We start from the raw sequence: 27,172 nt of genomic DNA on the forward strand, positions 1-27,172 counted from the left end.
CCAAAAAAAGCAGCCTTGAGGTTTCCCTGAGGAAATATGCTGTTCTGCAGATGTGAAGGGTGGTCAATTTTCTTTCCACTTGACCCCAGCTCTGCCAGGAGCTCCTGGGCCAGGCCAGCAGTCCCTCTGCTCTTTGTGCAAGGTAAAAGTTGCTCTTCTGCCTGGGATTTGCGCATGGAAAAGTGACCTGGCTGATCTCAGAGTGCCAAATTCTTAGACCCACAGAATAGTTTGGGTTGGAAAGGAGCTTTAAAGGCCATTTAAATCCCCCTGCAATCAGCAGGGACATCAACTAGACCAGGTTGCTCAGACCTTGTCCAGTCTGACATCGAATGTTTCCAGGGATGGGCATCCACCACCTCTTTGGGCAACCTTTTACCACTCTCATTGAAAATACTTTTTCCTTATATAATCTAAATTGAACCTCTTGTAGTTTAAAACCATTCCCCCTTGCTCTATTGTGACGAATTCCCAGAAGACACTACAAATCCCTGTCACTCACAGTGAGGGATGGCCAGCATCCAGTAGGAAGTTCTCCAGAAGTCGCCAGTAGCAATCATTTTTTTTCCTGAAAAAAAAAAAAAAAAGAAAGAAGTCAAGAGAGAGAGTTCATGTTTCAATCTCAAAAACCTCTGCAAATTACTGTATATTCTATTCTACCAAGTGGTAGAGCTCAGACAAGTTTGTCTGCCTTGCACAAGTAGTGCAAGATCTGGGACACAATCCCAAGACACTCAGCTCCTCCAGGAAGATAACACATTCTTTTAACTACTGCCAACTTCCTCACTCTCACATCTCTTAAGAAGAAAAGTGCAAGTCGATGCCATGAGAAACACAAATTGTAGTTTCCCAATTCGTCTCAAAAGTCCATATGTCTTAAAGGACACGCGGGGTCACTATGGCCTTTCCCAAAGGAACTATTCATGCACTCATAGCTCATGTGTGATGCTTCTCTCATGGACTTATAAAAGCTCATAATGTGCTACAAACAAAAGAAATCATGAGGGCTGATCTTCAAAGTTGCTTTATTTGCTTCTTTTCAGCAAGGGAAATATAGAAAACAAGACAATATATCAGCAGAGCATGAAACTTCAGATAAAGAGTAATGAAGCAAAGAACATGACGCCAACAATACTTGTAAAAATATGAAATGCACTGGTTTTTGATTTACTGAAGTTATTTCCAAATCTGAAATAAACCTCAGCTGCTTCCGTAAATTTTCCTCATAAGTTTTGTTCAATTTTTTTTTTTTTAAGACAAAAAAAATACCCCAAAACACCCTTAAAAAAAGCCCCAAAGTCCCACTTTTTGTACAGAAAGGAAGCAAAATGCAAACCAATTCTACAAAAAAAGCCCATATTGCAATGATGCATTTCTGGAATCCCAAACAAGTAGGTAAAAGAAAAAAAAAAAAAAAGGACCAGTTGATGTATTGGCTGGAAAAGATTTACTTTTTTATTAGAAAAAGTAAAGTAGATAAATAAATAATCCACGTTGCACTTACAATAGTAGAGCAAATGTCATCCCTCACATCTTCACTAATACACTGAGACACACACACAAAGTTTTATCACTGCTCTGCAAACAACAGAACACTGGTTCTAACACTGAGTCCTAAGTCTTGCATCTCCTAAATCCTTTCTGTAGGTATTTCAGATTGACAGTCTGTACTCTTGGTAAACATATGACATAAAAAGCACAAGACAAAAGGCACTTAAGAAGTCCAACACACTTGGAGAGATGGAGTATTTCAGGTGCACAAACAAATGCAGATCAAACCCAAAAGATGGTACTGGTAGTGATCCCAAGCCAGTGACATTCAGATAGAAGGAAAACCTTAAACATTTAACACCTCAGCTGAACAAAAATCACCAGAGGACCCCCTAAAGTGCTTCCATCTATCCTGTCAGTAAAATGGGCCACTAAATGTACACCCCGAGGTAGGCTTGGCTTTGGCAACCCTCACCCCGTGAAGGTGCCCAGGGGCTGTCAGAGTTCAACCCCAGGCAGCAACTAAGCCCCACAGAGCCGCTTTCACAGCCCCCTGGGAGGGCTGGGAGAATCAGGAGAGTTGCCCCATACTGCCTTCTGCACAGAAAATGAACTCTATCCCAACTAAAACAAGCGCAGGGGAGCTCAGGCGACTGGAACTTTAAGCCTAGAAATGGCCAGATCAGCAGGCCTGGGCAGGCACTGAGGACCAGCTTAGGGTGGTGGGGGAGAGAGGAGCTCCAACACAACCTGGGGCAGGAGCAGAATTAGGGGCCAGCTCATAATAGTGCAATGTCTTTATCTGCCACCAAAATCTGGGCAAATCAGCAAATTCAGGTTCTGTAAGACCTCCTGCTGACACCACTCCATCCACAGCAGGGACACAGGCCAGCGAGCTGAGGGGGTGACACCCCACACAACAAGGCCCAGCACAGAATAATGGCCTCTGGTGATTTATGTGGCTTCAAAAAGACACAGAACAAATTGATGGAGGCAGTGAAGACTGTTTTAACAGTGCACAAGGTGACAACCAGAACTATTGAGGAAGTTAGTCTACGGCTTTTGATAGCAAAGCAAGGAGTAGGATTGGGTATTAACAGAGTTGTTTTGGAAAATAACCAGAGAGAGAATGACAGCAAAAAAGAAAGGAGGGATGGAGATGACAATGCTTACACTACTGGGCTTTGTTTCCAACTCCTCCTCACTTATTTTAAAAAAAAACACCAAAAACCCCAAAAACAAACTGAACCAAAAGAAACAAAAAACCCCCACACCAAGAAGAAACCCCACCCCAGGATTAGAAAGGTCAAATAAAGTACAATACTTATATATTTATAAATATATATAAATTACATATAATTCTTCTTTCCCAACCGTGGCTGCTACTTTCTTTAACCTGTCACCTCCTTGGAGTCCTGTTGCTCTTCCACAGTAATTCTGACAAATTCAGTGTGGTTTGAGTTCCTGTGGCCTTAAGTCCTATGGTTTTGAGTCCAGAAGGTGTTTTTGGAGAAAGTTAAGCAATACTGTCCTTGGCACAATGACACATTCACTGAGGAAAAGGAGCTGGAATAGCCGAGTAAGAGAAGGAAAACCAGATCACAGGAAGAGGGCGATGAACTCAGAGTTGCTGCAAGTAAAATTGCAGACAGAAGTTGGCAAAAATTAAGCCCCTCTCTACTACAAGAGCAATCAGGCACTGCAAGAGGGTCCCCAGAGAGTCTGCAGAGCTTCCATCCATGGCTGTTTTCAAATCTCAACTGGAAGAAGGCAAATACATTTTTCACAGCAGCAGTAGCATGAGTAGCATGAGCAACGAAGATTTTGGCACAGCAGAGGAGAGGACTAAGTGGTCCCTCTGATCGTACTTTAAGATTAAGGGTCCAGACTGGACAAAAAACATTGTGTTAGTCATTTCAGTGATAACTCAGTGTCTAGATAGGGCAGTGTATGTTTCTTTTCCTTTTTTTGCTTCTTTCCAGCCAGTCAAGTCACTATTTCTAATGCTGACTTCAGGTTACTGGGCTCTGATGATCTGGAAGGTGAGTGGAAATCCTCAAGGATCCTAGAAAACAAAGAAAAAAAAACAGTGAAAAGGATGAATTGTGGCCATCGTGTTGCTGCCTCAAAGGCAAGTGGGGAGAGAAAAGCACAGTGGGGAAGAGTCACAAAACTGCCCTTTGGTGAACAACTGTAGGACTTTCCCTGTTTTATTTTAATTCTGGAAGTCACACACACTACAGAATTCAGGATAAGACAGAGAAATAACAAATACACAGAACCCTAAAAGGATTTGTAAACTGTGAAAAGCAAACTAACTTTCCTGGTCGGCAAAACACCAGGATAAACCAGTAAGGTTTTATATGGAGCACATAAATAGTTTGGTTTTTCAGAATGTCTTTCTGATGTTTGAGATGCAATTTATAACACTACCATCACATGGCTTTGAAGACAGGGACAAAATATATGGCACCTTTGCTTTTCATGTAGAAGAGTATGAAAGAGGTATCCATCTCCTTGTCTAATAACCCTTCATACAGCCAAAGTACTTTGCAGAGTGTTTTGGAATTGAGTATATAAATAATTCTTGCCAAGGAAGCAAATGAGGAATTGAAACAGCGAGGTGACTATTCATTTATCACAGGAGTGCTATTTTTCCTCCCTTTCAGCTGCATTTTATTTTCTGGTTATATACAAATCACAAATATGATGGACAGGATGAAAATTGTGTTGCTCATCCATAGTAAGAGCCACCTTGTTTGCAAAGAAACAGCGTTTTAGCAGCATAGACTTCAACACTTCTCCCTCGGACAGGCATAACAACCTCTGGGATGTTTCCTACACCACCACCTTCATCCTGTCTGCAACAAACAGGATTTATTTTATTTATCATCCTGAACAGAAAATTAAGTGACTTACTAGGGAACAGGTGCTGTCTGGAAGCAGCAGATAAAACCCAAAAACATCTTCACTTGAGTTGCAAAATATTTATGTCTGTGGGAAACCTGGTGGGCAGCTGACAGCAGAATTACCTCTTTGCTGACATTTTTGTAATGAGGGGTGGCTTTTTTTTAGTTCCTCTCCTCATTAGTTCTGTTTTGGTCTGTTTGGCTACAATATTTTTACACTGTGGTTTTTGAGGGAGTTGGGTTGGGGTTTGTCTGGGTTTCTGTTTGTTTTCTGTTCTTTCTTTTTTTTTTTGTGTAGTGTTAAGAAGGGTAAAGCAATGAGGCTGTTGTATATTCACTGCGTGTTTTTTACCATTTTTCTGGGAATTAAAAATAGGATAAATATATAAATCTCCTACTTACGATAAAGCTACTCTTGAGAGGAAACCAAGAAAGTCTAAAATGAGCCTCCTCAGCTGGGACATGACTCCCAGACACCCATTCCTCTGTGAGCAGGGTGAGTTAGATCCATCTGTCTCATGAAAGAGGGAGATAAGTCCTGAGTTTATCATCTGAAAGTCTGGTATTTAGCCCGTCTTTTCTGGAAAAATTATTCTGAAAAATCTCCTAAAATCAAGCAGCTATGTTGTTCTCAACTACCAAGTCTCTCACTAATAATAAATGCAGATATATGTCAAAGCAACCCACTGAAGAAACAAGTCAGGTCATAAGATAAAACAGGAATTGCCATAATTTTAAGCCAAAGCTTAAAAGCAAAGCCTTCCTCAAACTGAATAAACACAAGACAATACTGCTATAGTGGCTCTTCCAGAATTATTTGCTATTTTTACTATAAACACAGCAATGGAAAGTGTCTCTAAGCTCTTGTTTTTGTCAAGTTTTCTAAATAACTGGAATTTCCTGCAGAAGACTTATTTCCCAGCTTTTCAGGACGTATTTGGCCACCAAAATTTGGGGTTCTGGTACCTCAGTATTACAGCTGATCAGCCAAATTGCTATTTGGCGCTTAACAAACCTGAATCTATACTATTTGTAGCAACTTCCAAAACTCAGAACAAAACAAACCCAATCAGGGCATCTTAAATTCCTGTTCAGGGTATCAAGTGATCTCCAGCTGGCAACGAAAAGGTATTTTCAACTTGTTTTATAGTACTTTCGTAAACTATGACGCACACTGAAGTTCAGTATTTCTTTGAAATACAGGCAGTTGCTTGTATTCAAACACAAACATAGAATCATTAAGGCTGGAAAAGACCTCCAAGATCATCAAGTTCAACCTTTGACAAAGGCACAATGCTGCTCACATCTGAATTCCAGAAAATTTCCACTTGAAGGGAAACCTGAAGGTTTTGATTTCCAAACAGGAAAAAAAAAATCCCACAACATTTCTGTGCTGGCACTTTCTGCAGAATGGAAACTTTGATCTGACCTAATCTCTTCTTCTATGACTCTTCAAGTTTTCTTTTTCCAGCTTTCTTGGGTCACATCATATCTATTCATTAACAAGCCCCATATTTTTCTGTCCTGTTGCTATAGCTTTTTTAAACACAGACATACAATTTGACTATTTATTAACCTTTCCACATAAAACAAAACCTGCATAAGCTGCCCAAGAGACATCAACATACCAATGCTTTAAAAACAAAACAAGCCAAGGAAATCATTCTGGCCTTTCTATGCATTGGTGAAATAGCCCTTCCTGGGCTGTTGCAGGTCACCACAAGCCTCCTGGAAAAAAGCATATGTGGAATTTTATCCCCCTACAGACATCCTGAGAAAGTGACTATAGAGCTTTTTAATTGGCCAGGCTGAAATAATAGTGCCCTGCAAGCCTTGAAATAAGCAACTGATGCTGTGGAAAGCAGTCAGGTTGAGACATGTGAAGGGCAGGTCATGGCCAGTCTTCGCGAACAAAGATTTGGGAAAGGTCTTTACCCTTCAAGCCTGCGCAGTGGATTTTTTAGGTGAGACACAGTGTGCGCTGAGCTGAGTCCACCCTTTAATCCTAAGGTTCATCTGCCGGGGCCAAGCGAGCTTGGACAGTGGCAGTGAGGGCCGGGCCACGCCATCGCGCACACGGCCTGAGGCCTGGCCCCTGAAGGGCAGGTAAGGCACAGGAATTTATTCAGGCTCATAAAGCTTTATTTTGCTTCGACCCAGGCTCTTGGTTTGTTAAGTGACCGCTTTACATTGGTGTAAATAAGCTCTGTTAGTTGAGCCAGGGAAGGAAATCGTAACTTTTTATAAGAGCAGCACCAAGAGAGGGTGGGTAAAATTTTGCCTGCTGATTCATTGCAGCTCATTGCACTTGTATGGAGTGAGAGGCACAGCTAAATTTGCCTCTGCTTGTCAGAGATGAAGATATGAGTTTTCCTTCTGCACTTGCCACAAAGGCCACTCAGTTCATTCCCAAACAACTGACTTTTTGCCAACCATTGTGAAGACACTTCACTCGGGATGCTTTCAGGGAGAGCTACAAAACATATGTATGCTCTGTAATAGGTACACAAGGCAAATGCCTGAGGGGTGGGACATCAAACTTCAACCCCAGCTCTTGACCTAATTCCCAAGTATCTACCACAAAAAGGAAGGAAATAACAAATAGAAAAGCAAAGAAAAAACTAATCATACTCTCAAGAGCAGAAGGAACTTTGTCACAGAAGTGTCCCCAGCCACTCCGATAAAAAGCTGCTGTTCTACTTTCTGGGCAACTTGACAATACTACAAAGGCAGTGCTTGTTATCTAGTGTAGAATGAAGAGCAGTATTAAAGTCCCAGACATACAGGGGGATTTTCCAGCCAGTGCTATTTGCTCTCTGTTGCGAGGTTATAAGAAGCCCTTCCAAAAGTATGTCCATGGGCACTGCCCCTCATTCCAACCCAGTCTGAGCACAGTAGAGGATAAAACCAGAAAAGGGCTTTCTGCAAGGGGTTACTGCCTCTTGGGGGAATCAACTACAACTTTAAAAATCATAAACATATTTCACAGATAATTAGGGAAAAAAAACAAGTCACCACAAAACCAGACAAGGATCCATAGCCAAGGAGGGTTAGGGGATTTCCTCGTTACAATATGGTGTTTGTGGAGTAGTAACACACTGGAAATACAGTGTTAAAAATTGCTGTAGTTCCACAGGTATTCTAAGGATTCCCAGAAAAATGACAGTTATAATTATATGCAAGATAAATATTAAGTAATCCTTAGGAACAAGCATAAAAGAGCATCCTGGGGATAAAAAAATACGTTAAAAAAATTTAAAAAAAAACAGATTGTGATAGAGTGATCAAACTGCACTACCATCTGAGTTTTACAGCAAACTAATTAACGAGGACTTCAGGAAACAAATGTACGTTAGGAAAATGGACTACACATTTCTTTAAGGTGGTCACTGTATGAAGGGATAGGATCAGCTGGCCAAAGTTGCTCTGGGTAAAGTAACGCTGCCTTTATGCAAAGAGGAGCCAAGTCATCACATGACATTCAGAACTCAAGATTGAAAAACAACTGAAAACACGCAGACTAAGGCTGATAAAAACTAGACTGCATTAGAAGAACAGAGACTGAAGGACTTCCAAGATCACTGTAGAAGTCACATCCTGGAGTTTGTTAATCAAAACCCATGATGAATGGGAAGGAACACAAACAATTCACTCAAATCCTGCTTTTGTTGATAAACTTTGACAGAACCTCATACCCCCTAGTAAACACTGTTCAGCTAATTTACCCAAACAATTCTACTTGTTTATAGGAACAATGGAAAGCTCATATTTTACAACTAGAACTTTTCTGGGGTGTGAGAAGTGTCCATTTCTTTCTTCTCTGTGAAGACTTTTACAGTAGCAGATTTACTAGATCAACCCCTCTCAACAGTAGACACTCTAGGTTTAAGTTCACAACAGACAGATCTGATATTTCTGGAAACATTACTTTATATCACATTATCATCAGGAAGCAAGCATCTAAATATTCAGGAACTGAGCTAATGTGTGCTGGTGTTTCTAAATACATCAGTAGAATTTAAAGCCAGACACAGCATTTTGATTTAGCTGAACACCAGTGAAATTACCACTGACCATCAAATTTCTGTGATTTCTGAAGCCTCCCCACTCCTCTATTTTTTTTTTTATTCTGTTATTAGTAATTAAGACTAGACAGTTGAATTGATCCATGACAGGTCATTCCACATGCAAAGGCATTACACTGACTGCAGTTTCTCCTTAGTTCATCATTAGGAAGCAGACTCTTATGCCAAATTTGAGCAGACCTCACCATATCTCCCTGTTTGTCTTAAAAATGGTGCTGTAACCAGCAGAAAACTTTTCCCCTGAGGGAAAACCACTGGTTTCCACACATCAGGGACTCACCACTTCAACACCTCCTGCAGATTTTCTTCCTCCAGAACAACAAACACACAACTACGACAACAGTTACGATCACAGCAATAATCAGCAGCCAAAGTAGTGAGGGTCCCTCTTCTGTGAAAACAAAAGAAAAACCACATCAAATGAAGATGGTTTATAAAGAAAACAAAGAGAACCAAGAGGATGTCTGATTAATGAGGATGCTTCCTCTGATACTGTGAAAGGCATTGCTAAGATACATAAAAGCAGCAATTGCTCAAAACAGAGAGTAAATTTATGAATCCCTAAAGGCAAAATTTTTATGAATCCTTCCACTTGTCTGCAGAAAATGTGAGAAGATGTGCTCATGTTCAACCATGGCCAAGAAAACTGCCATTCCCATCCCCAATATAGTGCTTGGCATGGGCACATAAGCACAACTTCACATAAGTCTTAAAGCTTCCAGAGGAGTTTGTTTGTTCATCCAGAATTTTATCTTTTTATTTGTAAAATAGAAGTTATTCTTTTTACCTTTAAACAATTGTCACTGTTCAAAAGGCTGCATTAACCTTCAGAAGAGAAGACAGGCCTGCAAATAGCTCTACCCAACACCTAAGCATAAATTCCTCCCTGGTTAACCACTTTAACTGCCATTAATCAAAAATGTTAATACAAAGGCCCAGTTCACTGACATTACCTGGAAAACTTTACAAATTAAAATGTATTTGAATCAAGCCAACACTATTCTGTTTTTTAACAAAGCTAGGTGGAACCATTCATTGGAATTTATCATCCTCTAAAATATAATACTGCTAAAATAACAAGCTGTCAGCTGATTTTTCATTCTCCTAGCAAGAAAAAACAGTCTTAGTTTCCTGCTTTCTGAGATACATATTTTCTTTTCAAAAGGCCAAAACAAAAGAATATTGATATTCAGACAGGAGAAACATTTAGCATGCTTTTTCAATTAGTATAATTCAGAATTAAGAACTGATTTGAAAGTTAAGTTTTAGAGTGAAGACATTAAGTCAGATCTTGCTCTGTACTATTATTCCTGTAACAATCACTTCTTGAGCATCTGATTTCAGAATTAACTCACATTTACGTACTGCTTTTCCTGTCTTCCTAATTTATCAGTGGTCTCCCCTTTAAGGCTCTGGATTTGGAGACATGTGAATTTTAAATATCCCAAGTTAATGCTTCTGTATGAACTAAAAATGGTAATTCAGCTTTTAATGTTTCTCTTTCTCACCTGCAGAACTGGGGTGAAAGTCTTTCCAGCAGAACAGAATACTGGAAGAAGAAATAAAAATACTACAAGGTATTCAGATGTTACATGTATTTAAGATGTCTGCATAAACCCAACACAAGCATCTTCAACTGGCTGCCTCCCTGTATGCCTGGAAATACTATTCCTTCCTCACCATGATTATTCCTTCTTTCCTGCATCCCTAGCGCAAAGTCCTTCTGCTGCATTCTCCCAGAAATCAATAAAGTTATGTTGATTTACATTGGCTGAGGCTCTGGCTCTCTTCTATCTTTAAATTAAAAATACACAGGTTAAAACACAACAAAGCATGTGGTAAGTTGAAGCCAAGCTTTTGGTTCAGAGGTAGTTCGTTATGAATTTCAGAACTCCCACTTCTGGGTCCATTAAGCAACCCATGGAGTTTCTACTTCATCTGGATAGATATCAGGTGATATATTTATATTTATTTTTAGGCTGTTAAATTATGAAGGCAAGCATGAAAATTGTAGTTTGACTTGCTGCAAAACACATGGTACCTCTAAAACCCATATTTTGGCTTTTTTTCCCCTCCTCTTTGATAGGACTCCAGTATGTCACTGTCTCAAAGACAGCAACAATGCAAGTAGGATTGTATTTCTTCTTGCTTGACATAGACACATCTGACCCCCTCGTCTTCCCAGCAGATTCCTACCCAAACATGGAGGCCAAGAGAACACTGACAAGGTGCTTTCACTGTTCACCCACCTCCGTTAATTCTCACGGGCAATTCCCTGGTTTCCTTTGTGTTGTTCACTCTGCAGATCAAGTCCTGGGCCCTGATCCTCTGGGGGTTGTGGACGTGCAGTGTGCTGGTGATGGACACCACCCCACTGGCGTGACTGACCACCTCCTGTGTAGGAGCAGAATCGAACAAGTCGTTCCAGGTGATGGTGGGCTCTGGGAAGCCAACAGCACTACAGACGGCTACCAAGTGACCTTCAGAAATGTTGTAGTGGACAGATGCATTGAGACCTTCCAACACACAAATAAGACAATCCATCACCACAATGAGCTCCTGCTCACAGGTAGTAACAGCAGTCTGACCATCACGAACCAGAGCAAAGCTTACTGAACTCACACTGAGCCCAAAGAAGTGCTCACTGGGTCAGGTTCCCTCCAGGACTCAAAACTCCTTCCCTTATACTCAAGTTATATGCCCCAAACATTTCACTTAATCTGAAATCCAGGTATTAAAATAATCTGTTCAGTAAAACCATTTCTTGGTCCCATCTGATAATTCCCTACCGATACGGCACAGCTCACAGCACCGGAGTTGTTGCTGGCACTGAGAGGAAACAGCAACAGGCAATGTTGGTTTGCCCAAGTTCCATCTGGGACTGCCCAAGGGCTTACAAAGATCCCACTCCTTGCTTTTTAGCTGCTACTCAAGGAATAACAACCAAGAGCCAAACCCACCACAACAGCCTTGAATACGACCCCCAGAGTCTTGCTCACAGCAGTAATGCTCTGTTTCTATATTCTGTTCCACCAAGGGATGCTCCTATCCCTGCAGTTCCTGAATGTGCTCCAGGAAATACTGTGGGTGAGAAAATACCTCTTATTCCACCAGAAACATATCCCTGCAGGGAACCTCACCAAAGACACTCAGGCAGGTACGTCCAGAGACGGAGCCTGAGGGAAAAGTATTGAAGAGACACAGGTAACATCCTGAATCATCCATTGTAGCGTCCCAAAAAGTGATGCTTGTCTCGTTGAGTTCCAGACTTGTGAAATTCATTCGGTCTTGATAGGACTTGTGAATCCTCAATCCTTTCAGTTTACTGTATGTAGCTATATTCTTAAGTGATTTTTCAGAGCCCTTTTGCCACGTCACTTGCACAACATCCATGGGTTCTGTCAGGGCACAGCTCAGAGGGGCGTTGTCACCCACCCTCACTTGAATTTCTTCAGCCTGTGGAACCACTGCAGTGACATAAAATAGGGAAAGGGGCAGATATCACACATATTCAGAAGCCTAATGCTGATTCTAAGGCCTGGATTACCCACAGACACAACAACTCCTCCAATTACATTCCTCCACCAAAAAGTCCTTCTCTTCAGTACTCCTAGAAATCACTGACAGTTTACATTGCCTGAGGCTCTGGCTTTCTTCTAAACTGTTTAAATGCAAAAAGACTTACCCTATTTCTGTACCCATCCCTGCAGACTTCCTTCTCCAGTTTCACTAAATCAGCTTCTGCCTTCCCATTCATCACATACCCAATTTTTGTTTCTTAAGAGCTAGAGGAAGATTTTGAGTGCATCAGGGAAGTACACACCAAGCCGTTCTCAGAGGAGTAAACATGGCTTAAGAAGAGTTTCTGGACCACATAGTTTTAGAGCTCACAGCACATTTGAGATGGAGAGAAAGAAAAACAGAGATTTGTTCCTTAGGAAAGGTTCCACGATGAGAAACTGAACTCAGATGAACAGTAGTGTCCAGTGTCATCATATTTATGGGATGCTGCCATCCCTAAATGCTGCTCTGGGAGGTTTTATGTCACACTTGCCAGCACCATGTCTCTGCCTCAGCACGTATTTAACAGTATCAGCAATCTGGATTGCAGCTACTTTTATCTCTTACTCTGACTGTTGAAGCCTCAGGAATCTGAAACTAGTTCCCCAACAATTTTCAAGCAGATTTCAGGAAATTCAACTTACCCTTTGCCTTTCCAAGCCCAGAACATGCCAGACACAAAACCAGAAATCGGAAAGTCATTTTGGAAGAGGAAATCTGCTTCACCTGACGGAAGACAAGGAGAGGTGAGTGACTCAATGACAGACCATCTTCAGGTGATATCGTGTCCTCAGGGTGCAAAAATTAACAGTAGGTTTATCGTGTGAGAAAAAATCTGGGGTTAGACAGCAAGATTTGACAGGTCTCATTGCCCTGTTCCCTCACTTGATATTGCCACAACACAACTGAATTGCAGACCTGACTGAAGCTGGCATTATATCCAAGTAGAAACATTATTTTGCACAAAATACCTCTGTAACACACTCCACCCACTGCTGAGGTTTTCTGCCAATGCCTGCAAAACCAGGCATTGGTTTTGCATCTGGGGAGCATCTTCTGTCAAGAAATAAGGAAATCTCAACCTTTTAAAGATTTTCACAACATGCAAAAAACAGAAGAGAGAATCGACTGAAAAGCATTTTCTGTGTTATACTGATTAAGAATGGAAGGCTGATGAACAAATAAAAGAACGACGGGAAGAAAACGAAAGCATTTAAAACAAATTCCCAGTGCACATCATGCTTACACAGACAACCAGTAGCCTGCCTTTAAATTCTGAACACATTATGCTAAAATCAGCCCTGATACAACTCTCTAGTTACCAAGCACAAAGAGAGATCAAGTTCTGACGTGTAAAAATCAGGAAACAAGGATCCATCAGCAACAAGCCCAGTGAAGAATTTGCCAGATAATAGAGTGTAGCCAGATATTTAAGCAATAAGAAATTCAGACAGATATTCCCCAAAACAAGCAGAAATCAAGGGCTAGCATAGCAAGCAGAAAATACCGAATTAAAGTGTTTATGAAGCAGTGAAAGACGCGTCACACCCGCAGGCAAGCAGAGTTTTCAACTCCAGCCTTCTGTGTGTCACCGCTTTGGGACCCGTTAAAGCCCTTAATGCACCATCACGCACACATGGGGTAGACAAAAGGTTTCACACCACGAGGAACCAGGATACACCGTGTAGCTATATGGGCCACCAAAACAAAGTCCCTAGGGTTACAAGTCCAATCATCAGTAAAAAACAACAAAAAAACAAACAACAAAAACAAACAAACAAAAAACCACACAAACAACCAAAAAAACCCCACATACACAAAAAACACCCACAAACAAACAAATAACAAAAACAAAACAAAACAACAAAAAAAACCCAAAGAAAACAACCAACGAAAAAAACAACCCCACAAAACATCAGAAGAAAGGGAAAAAAGGCGTTAAAGAGCGCGAATCTTTCAATCAATCCTTCACTGTGCCTTCTCTTCCCGACCCGCATCTCGGAGGGCTCCCGAGCCACCTCCTGTGCCCCTCGCCGAACAAACCGCTCCTCCGCCGCTTCCTTTCTGAAAACTTTCAGAAAGTTTCATTCCGAAACTCCTTCAACTTTAAAGAAAAACTTTTATCCTTCTGGAGAACCGGCCCCGGTAACTGCTCGGCGTCACAGGCTCAGAAGGGCGGCCGCGGCAGGAGCCGGGCACCCTCCCGGTCAGGAATGACGGAGAAAGCAGGCGCGGGCACCTCTCCAGCATCTGGGAATCGCCCGGAGCCGCTTCTGCAGCCGAATCTCCCCCGGGGGAGCCTCTCCGGGAACGGCCGGGGCCCGTCTCGGGGCCACCGGGCTCCGGAGGCTCCAGCCCTCCAGTCCCGCTCCCGGCACACCCAGTGCCCGCCGCTCCCCCAAACCCACCTCGGAGCTGGGAATGCGACCCGAGGGATGAGTGCTCACGGGCAAGTGCCTCGCAGCAGGGAGAAGGATGGAGGCAGTGCCCCGGGTAGACAGGAATGCCCAGCCCCGTCCTCCGCCCCTCGTCCCAGTGCTGTGCTCGCAGTATTCCCAAGGGAGCGGGGACGCGTCCTAGTAGAGCTCCTTACTCATCCAGCGTAACCTTTTCCTTCAAGGGTTATGAATAACAACCAAAGTAAAAGTTTGCCTTGGAAGATTAAAAAAAAAAACAAAACCAAGAAAAAAACAAAAAAACAAAACAAAAAAAAAAAAAAAAAAAAAAACAAAACAAAAAAAAACAAGAACACCGCTTGCTTCCAGCAGGAAACGTTCTAAACTCTGAGTATTCCACAGCTGGCAGCACAGAGTCGGTTCCAGCAGCTCTCCGGGATGGATAATCGCGCTGCTGCTGGAAATCAGTAGTGTAACCTGAACTTCAAAGGAAATTTGGGGGTTCACTCCCGTGTACAGCAGAGAAATTCCTTTTATGATCAAAGCACTTCCTCCCCTGGTTTCTGTTCAAGGGTAGCATCAGTCACACCAAAAATGAATTTTAATTAAAGACATCTGTGCTGTCATAAAACACTCAAACCAGAATCTAATAGCAGAATATAATGTAATAATGACAACAAATGATAATAATTTATAATAATGGCCAAGAGCTGTGACATTCACCGTCCACATATTGGACTGTAAATTCTTAGTGTTCCAAAAAGCATTTAGGATTTTTTTCAGACCAGATCCCTTTCTGGAGCTTGTTTATTGTAAGGCTTCACTGGAAGTCACACAACAATACACCCAAGGTTTTGCCAAACCTGGTAAATTATTTCTTTCTTAATTACCACAAAAATAACGAGAACTGCAGGTCACTAACTCAGCAATAGTCAACAACAAAATGTTGTTAATACACCAAGGCTCCACCTCTCTTCTGAATCCTCATCCCAGATAAACACCACCTGGTTTTTCTGATTTTAAGCTGTAGGAAATTAGCAGAAAAAAATTCAGTGAAAGAAGGTACTGAAAGAGAAGGTCATTTTATTACACAAACTCTCTAGGCAAGTTGATCTCATACCCAGTTTCATACTCACAAGCTGTGGGCACTGAAGGGGTCTGGCCTGGATCTTTCAAGTTCTTCTTCATGGGTGATAAAAAAAAGTTATCTCTATAACCTCTTTTATCATTGGGAGTGGTCTTTAGCTGCAGCCTTCCTGTTGGGTGGAGAGGAAAAGGGGCAGCAGGAGTGGTGCAGGGCAATCTCTGCCATCTTCCTGTGTGTTACACTACAGAATCTTCCAGTGACAAGTTTTCTCTGTTGTAGTTTTATCACGCTTGACAGAAGCCACCCATTTCCCAATGTGATTGATTAGAAACAGCATCCTTAGCAGTCAATAGAGGACATCCAGTGTCTGCTGTTTCTCCAGCTGCTTTCACACACACTGTTTATACTTTCAAACACACACGTTTATATGCTCTTCATACTAGATGCAATATTTATCTTAGAAGGTCTACTGATTTAAACCATCATTGCTCATGGGAATATCAGAACTGGCACAATTTCAAGCCCCTGCCAAAATTAATTGACAAAAGATGTCCAGGTAGTGGCCAAGAGCCCATATAAGCCTAGAAACACTTTCTCATTTAAGACACAGATGTGTGGGAATATTTGGAGCACAGCTACTAAACTGTCCTAAGGAACAGGGTGGTGTTTGAACCTTCCCCAAAGCCATCCCGGGCTCACCCTGTGTTAACTTCGCCTCTTCCGCTGCTCTCAGTAGCTTATGACCTGTGAAAACAGAAAGCTCCTGCTGCCCCCAACAGGTCTAAATTATTCCTGGAGTCTGGAGCTCGGGGCAGTGTCTCTTCCCGATGGATACAGCTGTCCTTGGAGACATCTTCTCCACCACTATGCTGGATTTAGTGCATGCAGCCCTTTCCCTGCCAACTAACAAACCAGAGCCACTTGGCTTTCCAGCAAGATTTCAACACTATCACTACCTTTATTCAACATTTCCCTCTGTCTCCCCGGATCAAGAGGTAGGTCTTGAGTCACGTAACTTTCACTCTGCCAGCTTTCCCTTTTTCGTTCCTTCTAAAGCAGGTCAGGTCTCCAGCAACCCAATCCTTGTTTGAGACTGATGTACCTATACCCTTCACACACTTTTTAAGGAGAAAAATGCATTAGCAAGTCTCCTGTGCTCACCTGCCTTCACTGTAGTTGAGGGGGTTTCAGAGGGAACCCCAGAGAACCGTACAGTTTAAAGTAAATTTATCCAAAAGTGCACTGTGCCATCAAAGCAGCAAAAGAAGTGAAGTCCCAGGGACATTTCCCTGTTCTTATTCAATAAAAATAAAAAGGGCATTTGGGGAATTTCAGTGCTATTTTGTAGTAACTCACATCTACTGAGGTGGAAAAGTTTAGATGAATGTTGCTACTTCTTCAATGGGCTGGAGAAGCCTAGAGAAGAAAGAACAAAATTATAAAAGGGTCTAGAAAATAAGAAAGCTGCTTCTTTAGAAAGAGGGAATAAACTAGAGCTGAGCAGGGAAAGGACAGTACTGAAGTAGTAAGTGAAGACCAGAGGCAACTTCAGGGCAGAGGCAAATGGAAAGTGCTCTGGGCAGAGCAGCAGTGCCAGAAGAATCAAAATCTTTTTCTATTGAGGAGAACAAGACACAAAAATCCCCTTCTGCCCCATTCTGTGTTCTCATGGCAACTGTTTCTTTTTACAGGGACCTGGCTGAGCTCAGCAATCAAAGTTCTACAAAGTTCTTTGACTATTACCTTCTCTGGTGCCTGTGGTGGCCAAGGTGACACAGACTCTCCGGAGAGACAAAGCCTTTGAAGTCAGTGAGAAGGAGAGTAAGCAGAGTAACCCCTTGTCCTAAAATCTAGAGAGGTCCTCCTTCCTCTCCTTTTATTTCTTCACCTGTAATATACCCTGCATGCTGGTGGAAGAGGCAACCTGAAATTCCTTCTGTCAGGAATGAGGCCTATTCTTTATTTTATTTTTCCTCTGCCTTCTCGGTGGACACATCCTGCTGTTCTTCCCTTAATTTCTGCTCTAATGACCTCTTTTAAACAGGGCCATTTGGGCCACTAACCAGTGAAACCTATGCAGGTTTAAGGCAAAGGATATGAAACAGCTGATCCAAGTTGCCATTAATTAACAGGGAAAGAAAAAAAGGATAGCTAGAGTGACACAAATTCCAATAAAACCCAACCCAAGTCATAAATGCTCAAATTGCTCTTGGAGGTCCAGCCTGGTCATTTTGACAACAATTCAACCATGAGATCATGGGCAAACCACATCTTTTCTCTCCAACTCACTTCTATAAAACAAACAAGTGTTAAATATTTTGAAGTTTGAGATCCTACCAGTTTCTCCAGTGCCACCTGCAGAGCATTTCCAGCAGAGAAAGGTATCCACGTGGGTAGGGATACAAGCACAAAGAAGTTCTGGGGTCCCTTTCAGTGTCAGGAAAGGCATGGATACATTTTGCATTTGGATTGGCTTTCCACCTCCAGAAGACCTGTGTAAAATGGAAGAGACCTGAATTTAAACTTTGCTGAAAAAGCAAGTTTGGTATTAAATGGACTTAACAGGAGTGGGTGTTGCCTGCACATTTTCTCTTTACGATTTACATTTCCGCGAAAAAAGTTAGCTTTGAAAAACAATAGTTAAACTCACTCATCTCTTCTTTTGTTGTGTTTATACAAATACACTGTTGGCCTCCAATCAGAGCCACATTTGAAGATCACACACATATCCCATGGAAAAAAACCACAGATAATTTCACTGAAAAAAAATTATATTAATGAGCATTTAGTCTCAGGAAACTCTTGTTTGAGGAATGCCAAGTTGAAGACCTCCTTGTAACCTGCAACACGACGGATTTCAAGGCAAGCTGAATCAGCACATGATTTTCAGGATGCAAGGAATGGTTGTCTTCTAAATGCTGAGCAACTCTTGGTTAAAACATCACTCAAGATTGAGTTCTAAAGGGTCCCTCTAGCACTGCACCTTCTTTTATCCGTCACCAGTGCGGAGAACAGACTTGGGAACATGTCCACATTCCCTTCTCTGCTCCTTTGCAAGAGCTCTTTCTCCAGGGGAGCAAGGAAGCACTGACACTCAGTGCCCAGTTCCTTCTGTCAGTGCCTTTCAACACCTTCCCTTCCAGAGACCACAGTCTGTGTCTGCTGCAGGAAGATGCTCACAGAATCATCTCATCCTGGAACGACTTTGGATGCGGTGATTGTCATTTCTGGATACCTGGAGTAGGGTTGCTGGACACCAAAGCACTGTTGGGAAGTCCAAAGAGAGAAAACACAACGCTGCTGAGTTACTATGTTAATGAAAGGCTCACTGGATGCGTTTTCCCGTCCGCTGGTGATCTCTCCCACTAGAGGGAACTCTGAGGCCACCAAAGACAGGGCTCTGTGATGAGGGTGCACCTCGACACGAGCTGTGAGAGGAACCTTTGCAAATACATTGGGGGCACATCTCTGTCACACCTCGTGTAACCACGCAAAGAGCTGGAAGGGGACTTTTCCAGCTCCAGCCCTTGAAAACATAACTTTTTTTAAAAGTACTTATTGTTTTAACTTGGTATACAAGGAAAAACAAGTACAAAAAAAAAAGACAAGTACAAAAAAAAACCCCACAATAACAAAAATCCAAAAATCCCAAAAAACCCCAAACAAATGAAAAAAAATCCCCAAACAAATAAAACAAAAGAAAACCCCAATAAACAAACCAGCCCCAAACAAGTAAAAGAGAACTTGGTGTAGTTCTATGGGTCAAGGGGAGCTGCTTCTCCAGGAGGGCTGTCAGTGCTCAGTGGGAATCCTGTGGGAATGCTGGGGAGGAGCGGGATGTTGGCTTGGGAAGAGCACACTGCTCTCCCATCAAGTGTCCTGAGCCAGTCTCACACCAGGAATGTTTCTTTGCAGCCTGTGGGAGAGAGTGGTGATGATGAGGAGAGTTAATCTTGGGAATCCTGGGGTCAGTTTTGGGCCTCTCACTCCAAGAAGGACATGGAGGGGCTGGAGCGCATCCAGGGGAGGGGCTGGAGCACCAGGAGCTGCTGAGGGAACTGGGGGTGCTCAGCCTGGAGAAAAGGAGGCTCAAGGAGGATCTTCTTGCTCTCTGCAACTCCCTGACAGGAGGGGGGAGCCGGGGGGGGGTGGGTCAGGCTCTGCTCCCAGGGAACAAGGGACAGGAGGAGAGGGAACGACCTCAAGTTGTGCCAGGGGAGGTTCAAGTTGGATGTGAAGGAAAATTTCTTCATGGAAAGGGCTGTCCAGCCCTGGAACAGGCTGGGAGTCCTCCTCCCTAGAGGATTTAACAGCCATGTGGATGTGGCACTTGGGGACATGAATTCGAGTGGGCATGGCAGTGCATGGGAATGCTTGGACTTGATGATCTCAGAGGGCTTTTCCAACCTCAGAGTTTCTGTGAGTCTAGGAAACATTAAGAATAAAAACCAGGGAGGCCAAAGAAAAGCACTGCCAGGCCACGGCAGGGCAGGGAAGTGCTGGACCAGCATCCCTGCACTGCAGCAGAGGGATGGCAGACAAGGATCTTGAACGTTGCAGCAGGTACAAGAGAAACAGAAGTGCCTTAAATCAAAGAACCTGACCCGTTTGGAAGCTCTGCAGGAATTGCCACACAGGGTCAGTTCCTCGAAGTCCTCCATGGCTCTTTTCCTCTGTTTTCTGAGTCACCTCCCTCACCCTAGGCTACTATCAGATGCTTTAGATAAAGATGTGAGAAACCAAATCAATTATGTTCAGGCATGAAAAGTGTTTATTTTGCCCCTCTCAATTTTCTGTCAGTCTGAGGTTTGCCCCCTCTGCAAGGCTGGATGGATGCATCCCTGTGGCAGCAGAAGGAGCACTGGATCCCCACTGCTCTTCTCCAGAGGATGCTCAGCACAAACCCCTCCTTCCCTGAGGCAGGAATGATGTTTGCTGCCTCACAGCTCTTCAGCCAGTGATGCTGGGCACAGCTCCTGCTCCTGCCTAACCCACAGAAGTCATTTTACAAGCTTTTTACAAAAAAAAAAAAAAAAAAAAAAGGGAAAAATGCAGCATTCAGACCTTTCCAGTACAAAATTTCTCTGTTCCACACAACTCTGGGATGAACTGGGGTGAAAAGTCCAGAGCAAACAGGAAGGAGCTTGTGCTCCGAGGAGGATGTGGCAAGCTGGATCAGTGCCTGCTCCAAAGGGATTAGGGTGGGAAGACGTGATAAACCCGAGCTCCTCTCTGCTTGCTGGCTGGGGGGTGTTGCCTTGGATGAGTGCTCATGGGCACAATTGGAATTGTGGTGTGGTTTCGGCTCCAAGCTTAGGAAAGATTCCACCATCTGCATTTGCTGGTTGTGGTGGAACCCATGAATCAGAGGGCTGAGACTGTGGGAATTGTGAGGAAAGATGTTCCTGCCTTTCCTTTGGGATGAGAGCAGAGGTTTCTCCGGTGACTCTGAGCTGCACATTACAAACTGCTTTAAAAGCAGGAGTATTTTGGGTGTTGTGCTTCTGAGAAAGCCAAGTAGATCATTGCCAGTGCCAGAGGGTGCAGGATCAGGCCTTCCCAAATCTGCCAAGGGCAGCTGCAGAATTTCAGAAGCCATTTCCAAATTCCAGTGGTCCCTGCTGCATCCTTCCCACCTGCCAGCCTGTTCCCTGTCTTCATGCTCTGCCTTCAGGACAAAGTCCTTCGCCTGCTGTGACTCCAGAGCTGATTAAAAAACACCATTCCAGCCCAAAAAGACACCGTCCCCTCCCCTGTGGTGACAGCACTGTCAGCTGGAGGGATGTCCTTGCTCCCTGCCTGGGGCATTCCTGGCAATCCAGGGCTCTGTGAGGGAAGGGAAAGAGTGAGAGTTGCTGTGTCATTACTAGGCAACCCAAGAGGCCCTGGAGAACAAACAGGGTGTTCAGGAGACATGAAGAGTAAAACAAGAGATGTGCTGCAGGGTGTGCACGGAGCCTGCCGGGAGGCTCGGCCACAGGCTGGAAGGATGCTCTGGTTTCATCCTGGATAACCCTGGCTCACTGAAGCAACCGGGAGCAGAAAAGCAACCTGGAATATCATGGGAGCCCTGGGCTGTTTGTAGGCGATAAATTGTATGTGGTAAAGTTGCCATGGAAACGCTGCCCTGCCTGGGTTCTGCAGCAGCTCCGTGATCATGGAGCTGATCTGGTTTGTTGTGGGCGAGGATTTGTCTGTGAAACCAGATCTCTGAGGATGGGACAGATGTTTTTAATTCTGACGTGTGGCTTAGCCCTTCTTCTGGGCTGATCCCACAGCGTGGGCAGCAGGGGAGGGGGCATTCTGCCCCTCTGCCCCCTCAGGTGAGACCCCCTTGCAGAGCTGCCTCCAGCCCTGGGGAACAGCACAGCAAGGACATGGAGCTGCTGGAAAGAGTCCAGGGGAGGCACCAAGAGGATCAGAGGGATGGAGCAGCTCTGCTGGGAGGAAAGGCTGAGAGATTGGGGTTGTTCAGCCTGGAGAAGAGGTAGCTTTGGGGAGACCTAATTTTACCTTCCAGGACCTGCAGGGAGCCTGCAATAAAGACGGAGAGAGACTAATTACAAGGGCCTGGAGTGCCAGGACAAGGGGAATGGCTTCCCACTGCCAGAGGGCAGTGTTTCCTCCGGGTCAACACAGCAAATCTCCATCAGCACAATCCGAGCCGTATCAACATAATCTTTTTACATGATTGCCCTGCTCTGGAGGTGCTCAGGCTGCCTGGAATCAGCGTTGCTTCAGAGATAGCTATCCAAAGCCTCCTCACAGGGAAATGTTTGGAAGCTAACATCATCACTTCCCAACATAGTGACATCTCAAGAAGTTTCCAACCCTTCACACTGTGGTTATTCCTGGTAAAGAAGCAACCGTTAAGGACTTTTATCCTCTGTGAGACTGCTTTGCCTGTTCTCCAGGGAAATAATCAAGGAGGAGCATTGGCATCTGAGGGAAGGATGATTCTCCCATCTGGATATCCAAAGGGAAAATCCTGCTTTTAATCATGGCTCTGTAGCTGAGCAGTGATAACGTGGGGTGAGTGTCCGGAGTGAAACCTCTCCGTGAAGTTCAAGGTTTCATGGACAGAAAGATGCTCAGATGGCAAAACCACTCCATCATTCAGGATATTTTAAATCTTTCATTGTGAGAAAATAATAAAAAAAAGGCAAGAATTGAAGGATTTGAAGGATGAAGTTTTATTTTAACAACATCTCTTATGGCCTTTCCAAACTTTTTGTAGGAAATGCTCTTTGGACAGGTACTTAACACAGTCATTATCCCATTTTTGGGGGGAAACTAAGGTTTTACAGGCTGGATCTCCTGTTATCCTGGTTCTGGCTTTCTCTCCTTGAAGATAAAACATGGAGAAGGAGAAAAGAGCAGCAAAGGCATGGAAAGCACTGAGATCTGGAGAAACATGCCAGGGATGTGGATTTCATGGGACTGCTGGGCTCAGAATGGCATCAGTGCTGCTGCAGATGCCACCAGATGTACAAGAAGGAATTATTACACCTGATTTCCTCACTCTATCAGTGTCCAGACTCTTCTTCTCTGCACCAGAAACAGGGATACGAGAGGACATAAAAGAAAGTCCTGGCTTATGGTGACCTACTTCCTTCTTCTTATCTTTGTATTCTATTGACTTCTATCAGTAATTTACTGTAATAGACCAATCAAAAGATTTATCCCCCCCCCACACCCAGCCAGACCTCTGGACTGGAGGGTTTGTTTGTGGGTGCAGATAGGAGAGAGTTCCCTTCAGGGCACAGACCTGAGACCTTTGAAAAGGAGAGATATCATATTGAGCTTTCTAAACTGTGATGGATCATTCCCTTCTATATTTACAGTTTTCAGCACTTTGCTATGCTTTGAGTACCCCAAAACACTTCCTGGGCTGCAGTCCAACAGCCCCCTGCCCATCTTCTCAAAGCTTCAAATCCCTCTGGAGTGCTGCCTCCAGCTCTGGGATCTAGCACAGGAAGGACCTTTGGAGCAAGTTCAGAAGAGGCCACAGAGACGCTCCGAGGGCTGGAGTCCTCTGCTCTGGAGCCAGGCTGGGAGAGCTGGGGGTGTTCACCTGGAGAAGAGAAGGCTCCAGGGAGAGCTGACAGCCCCTTCCAGTGCCTAAAGGGGCTCCAGGAGAGCTGGAGAGGGACTGGGGACAAGGGATGGAGGGACGGGACAAGTGGAATGGCTTCAAACTGACAGAGGGCAGGGTTAGATGGAATAGTGGGAAGAAATTGTTCCTTGTGAGGGTGGTGAGGGCCTAGAATGGAATTCCCAGAGAAGCTTTGGCTGCCCCATCCCTGGAAGTGTCCAAGGCCAGGTTAGACGGAGCTTGGAGCACCATGGGACAGTGGAAGGTGTCCCTGTCCATGGCAAGGGCCTGGAACTGGATGAGCTTTAAGTTCCCTTACAGCCTAAAGCATTCTCTGATTCCAGGATTCTGTCCCTCTGCAGTGCCTGCTGTCACTATGGCAACTGCTGTGAGAATGTGAGGCTGGGTGAGGATGCTCTGTGGGATGGGGATGCTATCTGGGATGAGGATGCTCAGCAGGATACCGTCACCACGCCCCTGCTGCTCAGGGCCAGGCAATTCAATTAGAGCCGATGCAGCCAAGGGAGGGGAGCTGCAGACTATGACTCTCTTTCTAATGGCAATGGAATTGTTCTTGAAGCCCATCTGAAAACGTTTCTGAGGAAGGAGCTCATCCTGCGGGGCAGCACCATGTCCATTATCCTCTCAGAGGGAACAGATGATGCTCTGGGTAGCCCGAGGGGCGTAACCAGGAGGGTTTTAGCTTTGCCTCGGATCCATCACCGAGGCCTCGGGCAGTGCCTGTTCAGCGGGTCACCGACGGACACACGGTCCGCTGTTTTCCACATCAGGCAGGAGGCGGGACTCGAACCCGAGTCCCTCAGCCCTGCCCGCCCTTCCCTTCTCCCTGAGGCGCCGCGCGGCGCGAGGGCCGATGGGAGTTGTAGTTTCTTCTCACCCACCACTCCCTCCCCATCCGCGGCTCCCCGCCGCGCTCGAACTACACTTCCCATGACGCCCCGCGCGGGGAGGGGCGTGTGCGGGCGGTGCCTCGGGGGCGGGGCCGGAGGAGGAGGAAGAGGAGGAGGAGGGCGGAGGGGGCGGTCGCTCCCCGTTAATCTCGCATAAAAACCAGCCCAGTAGATACCCTCCAGCGCTCATCTTCTCCCTCTCCTTGTGCTTTCTCGCCTCTCAGGCGATGCGCGGTGCTGCCACGGGCGTGGCGAAGTGAAGAAGAGGCTCCTTCCTCTTCTTCGTCCTTCTCGACCATGGGCGACTGCGGAGCCCCCGGGGACGTGAACTCCAACGTGCTGGTGGCCCGCAGCACCGGGGACGCGCAGCTGGACAAGGCGGTGTGGCAGTGGCTGAGCTGGGACAAGGTGGGTGACCGGGGAGACTCTCCCAAAAAACCATCGCACTCCCCCCGGGGGCTGCCCCACCCTCGCAGGGCTGATGCGCCTTCAGGAATTCCGTCTCCATCCCATCCAGCTCGCGGTTTGGTCCCTTCTCCCTCCCTGCCGCTGGAAAAAAAATACCGTCTGGATCCGGCCAGATCCTGCCTGTGGAATTCCTCACCTGTGATGCCTGTGGAATTCCTCACCTGTGATGCCTGTGGAATTCCTCACCTGTGATGCCTGTGGAATTCCTCACCTGTGATGCCTGTGGAATTCCTCACCTGTGAGACGGGAAGGGTGATGCTGCACCCATCCCGGGGCTGTACCCGCGCAGGGATAGCTCATCCTTAAGGAACAAGGTGAAACCAGGTGCCAGGGTGGCTTAAAACGCTGAGCCCGTTTTCCTCAGCTTCCCAAATTTAACCCCGTCTCCCCAGGAAACAAACAGGCCACGGAGGGTCCAAATTCTGGCATGTCCCTTTTCCAGCTCCAACACGGTGTTTCAAGAGCACTGCAGGCTTGATTAATTCAGATTAAACCATCCGAAGCAATGAAAACAAAGTGGTGTTGGAGGTTGTTTTGTTTATCTCATTGTTGTAAGGGTTATTTTTGGGTGTGTTTTTGCAGCTGGTTTGTCCAACCATGATGCCCTGTGCTTTAAAAAACATCTTGGAGGAGGGTAAACTACCAGTACACCAGTGGTTTGGGCTTTTGGCTTATTTTTTTCCTTGTTTTTTTTTTTTTTTTTTAGGTTTCCATCTCCTGGCTTTTTTTTTCTTTTTAGGTTTCTATGTCTTGATTTTTATTTTTTTTTATTTTGTTTCCTTAGTGATAGTGATTTCCAGTGTGTTAGTACCATTTCCTCTTTAATTTCATCCTGCCAGGATCAAAGGAGGAGGGCTGAGAGCACACCCCACCTGATGGCTCTCAGATGAGCTCTCTCCTGCTTGGAAATATGCTCTCCCCTTTCAATTTTGCAGGAATTAACAGTTGCCATCTGGACCTCCTGCTCTCAGAACTGCTACTGCGAAAATAGCCGGGAATAGTGGCAGGGAAGGAGTGGAAAAGGGAAATGGCACTGCTGATAATACACTTGATAACCCAGATTGAGCTCCAGCAAATATTTTTTTTTTAGATTATTTCTGGTTAGTGTTTTGCAAGATTTTTGTTGTTTGGGTTTTCTAACTGATTATTGTGTGCTTTTCCTATAAAGTAGAACTTACAATGGGGAAAAATATTTTGATTAAAACCGGGAATAGTGGAATATCGTTTCTAGAGCTCTTTCTAAGGCCATAAATAAGCAATAAAATACAAACTGCAGAGTCCGTTTAACTTCACCTGTTTGCCCTGCTTCCTTAGGTGGTAATCCTTAAATTTCCTATAAGGAACTTGGGGAATTGGAACTACTTAAAGGTTTCCAAGAGAGTTGCTGGGAAATTTGACAACTCAAAATCCCCTGGAGGGGCTGTAAACAAACCAGGTGAAGGTGTTTTGGGATGGGAAGGCAAAGAGAAACCAGGAAATAGAGCATGAGGAGGGTTATTGGTCCAGTGGCCTCGTATTTCATGGGAAATGAGGCCTTGGAGATTTTATTGCTTATCCAACTTTACAGGAGCTGCCTGTGCCAACCTCCCTTCTCACCCCCAGCTTCCTGAGCCTTGGAGATTTTTTTGCTGCCTCTGATCAAGGGAAAATCTATGCACCACATTCCCAGCTGTGGGAGGCTTTTGTCCTGTGACTTAATTGAAAATTGCTCGCTGTAATTAATTGCCAGAGCCGTGCTCGTCGTCCTCTGTGGTTTGGATGTGCTGGTGGTGGGCTGGGGCATGGGTGGGTGGGGGAAACCTGACCGTGTGATCTCTCTGCTTTCCTCCCCTTCTCACCAGCATCCTGCATCTCCATTAATGCTCCTGGCATTCTCCCTGCTTTCCCATTCCCTCTCCTTAATTGCTGTGTTTTTGCTTTTTGTCTTGGAGGCACAAAGCCACCCGCCTTTTGTTCGGTTCTCTTTGGTAAACTGTGTGAACAATCGGTCGTTGTTCTACTTTTCGTGCCTTTAATTCCTCTTCATCCACTTCCCAATTGTCCTGTTGTACTTTGCAGTCTCCTAAAGGAGTCTGGATTGTGGTCTTTGTTCCCAGGCTGCTCCTGGATGGCGGTGGATGTGCCTGGGAGAAGGGGATGCTTAGGCTGTTACAAAAGCACCATTAGAAC

General features: G+C 44.7%; 2 protein-coding genes across 6 annotated transcripts in view; one reads left to right on the forward strand and one right to left on the reverse strand.

The window, feature by feature from the left end:
• Window positions 1-1,432: 1,432 nt before the first annotated feature.
• LOC116783373 (OX-2 membrane glycoprotein-like) lies at window positions 1,433-15,632 on the reverse strand. 4 transcript variants are annotated; one of them, XM_032680891.1, is made up of 6 exons: window positions 15,579-15,632; window positions 12,691-12,772; window positions 11,626-11,952; window positions 10,735-11,001; window positions 8,766-8,876; window positions 1,433-3,556 (listed from the first exon to the last, which is right to left on the reverse strand). In XM_032680891.1, exons 2-5 carry the CDS (start codon window positions 12,746-12,748, stop codon window positions 8,770-8,772), a joined length of 759 nt encoding a protein of 252 aa, XP_032536782.1. In that variant the 5' UTR covers window positions 12,749-12,772; window positions 15,579-15,632; the 3' UTR covers window positions 1,433-3,556; window positions 8,766-8,769. The 4 variants fall into 4 exon arrangements, with proteins under 4 accessions (XP_032536782.1, XP_032536780.1, XP_032536781.1 ...); XM_032680889.1 differs by lacking the exon at window positions 15,579-15,632 and adding an exon at window positions 14,455-14,710; XM_032680890.1 differs by lacking the exon at window positions 15,579-15,632 and adding an exon at window positions 14,044-14,209.
• An 8,999-nt stretch (window positions 15,633-24,631) lies between these two features.
• The window catches only part of PGM2L1 (phosphoglucomutase 2 like 1), a 29,971-nt gene continuing 27,430 nt past the window's right edge, over window positions 24,632-27,172 (forward strand). For both annotated transcript variants that reach the window (XM_032679357.1, XM_032679358.1), the window contains exon 1: window positions 24,632-24,943. In XM_032679357.1, coding sequence (XP_032535248.1) covers window positions 24,833-24,943 — 111 coding nt within the window. In that variant the 5' untranslated portion in view covers window positions 24,632-24,832. The remainder of the gene's footprint in view (window positions 24,944-27,172) is intronic.

The sequence above is a fragment of the Chiroxiphia lanceolata genome, chromosome 2, assembly GCF_009829145.1.
Source record: "Chiroxiphia lanceolata isolate bChiLan1 chromosome 2, bChiLan1.pri, whole genome shotgun sequence".
In the NCBI taxonomy this organism is placed as follows: Eukaryota; Metazoa; Chordata; class Aves; order Passeriformes; family Pipridae; genus Chiroxiphia; species Chiroxiphia lanceolata.

Bases quoted from the DNA above. Each gene is read 5' to 3' on its own strand.
- LOC116783373 (XM_032680891.1), bottom strand. From the start codon at position 12,748: ATGACTTTCCGATTTCTGGTTTTGTGTCTGGCATGTTCTGGGCTTGGA. The intron at 11,002-11,625 runs GTGAGGTTCCCT...GTGTGTTGGAAG, and splicing joins TACCTGCCTGAGTGTCTTTG to GTCTCAATGCATCTGTCCAC. The intron at 8,877-10,734 runs GTGGGTGAACAG...TTGTTTTCACAG, and splicing joins GCCCGTGAGAATTAACGGAG to AAGAGGGACCCTCACTACTT.